General features: G+C 35.4%; 1 protein-coding gene across 1 annotated transcript in view; it reads right to left on the bottom strand.

The window, feature by feature from the left end:
* Nucleotides 1–5052: 5052 nt before the first annotated feature.
* The window catches only part of Cul3 (cullin 3), a 480205-nt gene continuing 477931 nt past the window's right edge, over nucleotides 5053–7326 (bottom strand). Inside the window, exon 19 of the mRNA XM_090411507.1 lies at nucleotides 5053–6396. Within this exon, the coding sequence (XP_090267633.1) occupies nucleotides 6372–6396 (25 nt within the window). The 3' untranslated portion in view covers nucleotides 5053–6371. The remainder of the gene's footprint in view (nucleotides 6397–7326) is intronic.

Here is a 7326-nt window from a genome sequence, read left to right as displayed (position 1 = left end):
CTTCATCCAGCAGTGGATTGACAATGGCTGATAAATATATAGATAATGATGATAGAGGTCTATAAACTTTTGAATGGGTGTTATAGCATTTCAAATGATGAAATTTTTCATTATATGGAAGGCAGGGAGAGAACACGGGGATATCCATGGAAGTTAAGGTTGTTCTCAGCCAAGAAAAGGGTAAGAGCTAGGTTTTTCTCTCGGAGAGCAGTGAGTGAGTGGAATAATTTGCCCTTAGGGGTAGTGAGTGCATCTAGTGTAAATGAATTTAAGGGAAGGTATGATAACTGGGTTGGGTAATTTACAATCTCCCTTGATGAGTCCTTGACTCCCTGGAGGTCTCAGATAATAATAATATATGTAACTATTGATGGGTGATTGATAGTGTTGTGTATCAATGAAGGATTAAATAGTGTGGATGGCAATAGTGGGTTGTGTGGAGTGAAGTGCCCTCCTGTGATGAGTTCTTGGATTACTTGGAGGTATCTGGTAATAATAATAATATGATGAAATTTATGTAGCAACAAAGTAAATAGTCCATGTCACATCATGTTCTCAATTTGCAAGAATTTTAAAATGACACCAAACAAAGCTAAATGGATGATGAGACTTGACATGAATATATCTTCTGTTTAGAGTAAGCCTTTTATGAACAGAAAATATTAAGGATCTTTTAAGAAAACAATGTATGAAATGATACAGATAAGGTCCAGAAATAATATTCTTATTCAGATTCTAATGTTAAATAATATTATTCAGAAATAATATTATTTAACATCTTATTATGTTGGAGGTTTAATGGACTTTTTACAGCACTCACAAAGAATTAAAATAGAATTTAATACTTCCTATATTTCGTCCTAGTCACTAGGACATCTACGGGGATTACAAAGACAATTAATGTAACATGCACACAAAAACTTACAATACTAAGCCCAACCACGTGGGTGACAATAAAGTCCTATCTAGGTGGAGCGCCCTCTAAGGGCAGTTGTAGGTGGCCTGGAATGTAAGGTGGGACCTCTGGCGATGACTGTTTCCCAAATCTTCGGAAGCTTAATGCAACCGTATTTGTTAAGATTTGGTTGGTTTTTGAGAGCTGCTGCTGCTTCTAAGAAAAGTCTCTCTTTCTTGAATTTGCTGTGGTGGAGCATGGTGGTTTTTTTCCATGATACTCTGTGGGTGGTGTCCAAAACATGGTCAGCCAAGCCTGAATGGCCATAGTTGTGTTTAACGATGTACGACTTGTGTTCCTCTAGGCGGATGGATGCTGATCTGCCTGTCTGTCCAAAGTACGCAAGCTTACAGGAACAGGGTACTTTGTAAACTCCAGGCAGAGAGAGAGGAGGGAGCTGATCTTTCGTAGAACGGATAAGGGTAGCCAGTTTGCGGTAGGGCTTATATGCTGTGTGTAGGTTATACTTTTTTAGTATCTTAGCTATTTTTTTACGTCGGGGGGCCAGGAGTTACTCTGGCCCCCCGACGTCACGAAAAAACTTAAACCTTTCCGCTCCCGTCCCCCCCGAATATACGGTCTACCAAAAATCCACAAACCTAATTCCCCACTCAGGCCTATAGTAGATGCCACCAATGCACCTTGTTACAGACTGTCTAAACAGCTGGCCAACTCTCTGTCCCCCCTCACCGGAAATTCAGCTTCCTATATAAAAAACTCTACCCACTTTAAAGCCCTCACAGAAAATTTAACCTTGAATAATACAGACATATTAGTAAGCTTTGATATCTCCTCCTTGTTTACTAATATTCCCTTAACTGACACTTTATCTCTCTTAGAAAACGTTTTTCCCCCTGACATCTTAGATCTCTTTTCCTTTGCCATCAACTCTGGGTATTTCGCTTGGAATAACAAAATCTACAAGCAGATAGAGGGAACCGCCATGGGCTCCCCCCTCTCACCCCCCCTTGCCAATTTCTATATGGAAGATTTCGAAAAACGAGCCATAGACTCAGCCCCACTCAAACCTTCTATCTGGCTAAGATATGTAGATGATGTGTTCTCTATTTGGCCTCATGGCCCAGACACGTTAGATTCCTTCCTTGGTCATCTCAATAGCCTACATCCAAGAATCCAGTTTACTATGGAAAAGGAAAAGAACAATTGTTTACCCTTCCTAGACACCTTAGTCACGCGCCTGCCTAATGATACACTTGCCTTCACTGTATACAGAAAACCCACACACACAGGCAGATACATTCACAAACTCTCCCACCACCACCCCTCACAACAATATGGCATCATTAAAACCCTTACCAAGAGAGCCCACAATCTTTGTTCCAGTGGAACCGCCCTCACTACTGAGCTTAACCACATACACAGAACTTTCCTCTCCAATGGCTACAGCGAACACAGTATCAAAAAAATAATCAATTCCTCCCCCATTCCCCGTCCCTCTCATCAACAAGAATTTAAAAATGCCATCACCATACCCTACATCCGTGGCACTTCGGAAAAAATAGCTAAGATACTAAAAAAGTATAACCTACACACAGCATATAAGCCCTACCGCAAACTGGCTACCCTTATCCGTTCTACGAAAGATCAGCTCCCTCCTCTCTCTCTGCCTGGAGTTTACAAAGTACCCTGTTCCTGTAAGCTTGCGTACTTTGGACAGACAGGCAGATCAGCATCCATCCGCCTAGAGGAACACAAGTCGTACATCGTTAAACACAACTATGGCCATTCAGGCTTGGCTGACCATGTTTTGGACACCACCCACAGAGTATCATGGAAAAAAACCACCATGCTCCACCACAGCAAATTCAAGAAAGAGAGACTTTTCTTAGAAGCAGCAGCAGCTCTCAAAAACCAACCAAATCTTAACAAATACGGTTGCATTAAGCTTCCGAAGATTTGGGAAACAGTCATCGCCAGAGGTCCCACCTTACATTCCAGACCACCTACAACTGCCCTTAGAGGGCGCTCCACCTAGATAGGACTTTATTGTCACCCACGTGGTTGGGCTTAGTATTGTAAGTTTTTGTGTGCATGTTACATTAATTGTCTTTGTAATCCCCGTAGATGTCCTAGTGACTAGGACGAAATATAGGAAGTATTAAATTCTATTTTAATTCTTTGTGAGTGCTGTAAAAAGTCCATTAAACCTCCAACATAATGTCCTCACAGCACTTAAGCCTCTACACAAGTATTTAACATCTTACTGCTGTAATTAACAAAGATGTCACATTAAATTTGAAGCAGGACTATATAAGTTATTCAAATTTGAATTAATTGTTAACCTTGTAATCTTTTCTTTTTTTTCTCTAATGTTGCTAGTGTTACACTAGAGAAAGAAGCTTTATTCCCCCCCCCCCCAGTGTAACCTTGTGACCAACAATATTACAAGGACACATAAGCTTGAAATCAAGTGAGACTATAAGCATAAAAATAATTGCACTTTAACAATCTCCCATTTTAAAATTTGCCCCATTACCAGCTGAGAATTGACTGGAAAAATACCAAGTCCCTACACCACACCAAAACCTGGTTTGAGAGAAAATTTAAAGAGTCATGTGAAATGCTCAAACACAACCCAAATCTCAACAAAAATGATGGCTTAACCATTTCAAGAATGTGGAAGACCCATCTACAACCTGTATAACAACCTAAACTAGCCTTAGAAAAATCCCGCTACAAGAAGACAACCTGGTGAAGTGTTTGTAACATTCAACAGCAACTGAAAGAAATCATTTTATAACAATCAGAACTATCCAGAAGAATATTAATGCATGAAGACTTTAGCAGTTTATTGTAGTTGTATTTATATATATATATATATATATATATATATATATATATATATATTTTTTTTTTTTAAATTAATTAATTTTATTTGATTATTTTTTTTATCACTAGAGGTCAGGCCAGGAAAAAGGATTTATTAACTACGTAGATTTAGTTTACCGGTATACAGGGCATGAGTATGTAGCTTGGTTCCTTATACAGTTGTATCCTTCCGATGATGACCTCGATATAGGGGTCGAAACGTCAAGTTTTATTTTATTAGTAATTAATAAAATAATCTGTTCAACACATGTGTTTTTGTGTCCCTATATTTACAAATATGATCACTTTCAAAAAGTTTATCTTTGCCTTTAGTGTTGAATAACACAGCATCCTTCCTTTATCACTATTACCTGAATAAGACACCTTATATATATATTTTTTATTTAGAAAGATCTAAACAAAAAGTATAAGATCTCTGCACTGTTTCAGTAAGACCAGTTACACCTCATGTTTCCATATTCAATTCTGCTGGTTCCACTTTTCTTTATACCTAGATGGTGCCCATTTTCCATTCTGTTGACATTGTTCTTGTACTGATTTACTACAGTTCACCCTAGTTCTCTAATGGAAATAGTGGGACCTTGTTTAATTATATGATGCTCCAGCTTGCATGATTTGATTGTCATATACCATTAGAACATGTATGATTTAAGCCAGTATGCAGCAATTCAATCAGATTAGTCACTAACTGCCAACCAATTTCTCATTCATTCAGTATTCAGACATACCTACTAAACAAGGCAGTGCAGGAAATGAGGAATAGATATCAGATCAAAAACACTAGTTAATTTTGCTGCATGTAGTGACCTCTGAAACCCCAATAAAAGCAAAATATGATCCCTCAATAATAGAGTAATATAACTCATGAAAAGTAAGTGAGGCTTAAATGCTATCGGAAACTGTTTTGGTTTCTGCACTATTTGTGCTATGCAGTGCAAATTTTGTTTGCTATTATCCAGCTAAGGAATATGGATTTTATCATTCCTGATTAATATATTTGTTACAAATCAAATTCCAAGTCCCCCTTCCCTCCAACTTCTCTTATCAAAAAAAGTTCTTTAACATGGTCTTATGTTCAAAAACATCTAAATTAAATGTGGAAATTCTGAAAATATAAGCATGAACTTCAGATATCCTTAAATGATTTGTACACTCTGTAGATGTTTTTACTTAATGATATATTATTACTGTAAATTTCCAACAACAGAAACTGATTTCTAAGTTTGATATTTTTATGAAAAACACCACATGGTTCAACAACTTTTATTCCCATGACTTGCCACTTGCCCAGCAGGCATAAAATAACATTTTTTAAATACCTAAATCTATGTGTATCTGTAAACAGAAATTAACAAATAATAAGATTCAGTGCTTTTATCATTATAGTTTAACTTGCTTATCTTCATTTCAATTCTAGTAATATCTGATTAAATTGAGGTTTGGAAGAAATCAGATATTTCCCAAACAGATTTTCTCATACATGACAAAGATAACTCTTAACCTCTTGCAAATACTTGAATATAATTAACCATTGATAAGCAGTGAATTTACTTAAAAAAAATTTACAATTTCTCCATATAAAAAAAAAAAAATTAATGTGAAAATGTAATTAAGTTTTGCTAAATTTTCAGTGATAATAAAATGTATTCATACATTTTAATTATCAATAAAATTAATGATTATTTTGTGTATACATTTAAAACAGCAACATTTTTATACCACATTATGTGAAAGTTTTCCAAAACTTTATTAAATATTACAAGGAAAACGCTTTTTTTTTATTATTATTATGAAAAACACCATAATGTTCAACAATTTTTATTCCTTGGACTTGCCACTTTGCTCTGCAGGTGTATTACAACATGTTCATGAAATGATTTTTTTTTTTTTTTTATACATAACTTAAAGGTAGCAAGTCCTGCTGCTGCACAAAGGTGGATAGGAAAGAGGCCATTTTTATTTATTTATTTTTTTTTTACCCAAGGGATGCATTACTATAGTTTCTCTCAGTAAAAAAATTACCTCACTGTAGCATCAAGTATCTCATTAAAGGTAACAAGTAGCCACTAGATAGCTATGGGAAACAGTCTTCAAGCAAAGAAAAAAATAACTTCAAGCTGAGGATAAAAACAAATCAGGACTTTTAATGGACTATTTTTATGTGATACTACAACATGAGATCTTTTTTTGTTGGTTTTTTTTTTTTTTTTTTTTAAATCTACCTGTACATGGGAGGCATAGTTCCCATAAGGCAGCAGTAGCATGTCCTCTAGGTAGAGATCCCTGCACTAACAGGGAGATCGGCGTGAAGAGACTGTAGCATCATCAAAACTTGCTTAGACTTTTCTGAGTACAGCACAAATTACACATGCTCACACACTTCAGGTATGAATGTAGTTCTTGGAATCATCTGTGTGTGTCTGTGTATGTATGTGCATACATGCACCATGTGTGTGTGACTTTCAGTTTACCAGGTTACACACAACACAATGCAGTCAGTAATGACGTGCCACTTTCCAGTTTTGTCCATTTATCTTTTTCTTCTTTTTATTTTTTGGCTCCATCTTCAAGCTACATATGTGTATATTTTCCTGCAACAATAAAAAAAAAAAGTAAGCACAGCAGTATTCTAAGAGGTAACTATGCTGAAATATAATGAAATATAAAAAATGAAATAAAATGAAATATATAATGAAATAAAAAAAATGAAATATAAAAGCTTCAGATGTAATGAAATACAAATGAATTTGTATTTCATTACATCTGAAGATACATAATTTTTGATTTTAATGAAAGTGAGTTATTTTGCCACACTGGTCTTTATATGGAAAAATTTTTTTCCCCCTGACAACCTATTAATCATGATGGCTATTTCATTCAGCAGATTCATAAAACTTTTACAATTTCAGAAGGTGTTAAAATTAATCACACAGCTTATTTCCCAATTTATCTAATTTCTGATTTGTTATTGTCATTTTAGTGCTCAAGGTGTGTGTGTGTGTGTGTGTGTGTGTGTGTGTGTGTGTGTGTGTGTGTGTGTGTGTGCTTTTTTGATTACTGAGTTGAATTTTCAGACAGAGGAATTTTTTTTCAAAAACAGCCAACTGCTTTAGGTATTCAGAGTACTATTTTTCTCTTTTTTTTGCACTTGACCTGCAGGCTTCAGCCTGAATGAACAAGTATGATTTTTGTGTTTCATTTTAATCTTTAAAATCACAGCTGATTTTAAAAATTAAATTTCAATTTTAATTTATGGATCTGAAAGCTAGGTTAGAAATAAAACACTTGATCAAAGACTGGAGACCACAGACAGAAGAGTTCTGAAAAAGATTAGTGAAGTGAACAAATGGCATCAGTGGCAGTATCATATTAAAAATGAGGATATTAGGAGAAAACTTATCATTGTTAGCATTCAGGAATGTGTTAGAAGAGCTAATATCAGATGGTATGGTTATTTAAAAAGAATGAGAGAGAGGAAAGATTAGCAGGAAAAATACCTATAGAAGACCCAGATGTAAGTG

Source organism: Typopeltis vanoorti, chromosome 21 (assembly GCF_054136105.1).
Source record: "Typopeltis vanoorti isolate ZY-2024b chromosome 21, IOZ_Tvanoo_1.0, whole genome shotgun sequence".
Classification (NCBI taxonomy): Eukaryota; Metazoa; Arthropoda; class Arachnida; order Uropygi; family Thelyphonidae; genus Typopeltis; species Typopeltis vanoorti.
The sequence above is the reverse complement of the archived record's forward strand: the minus strand, read 5'-3'. Positions and strand labels throughout refer to the sequence as shown.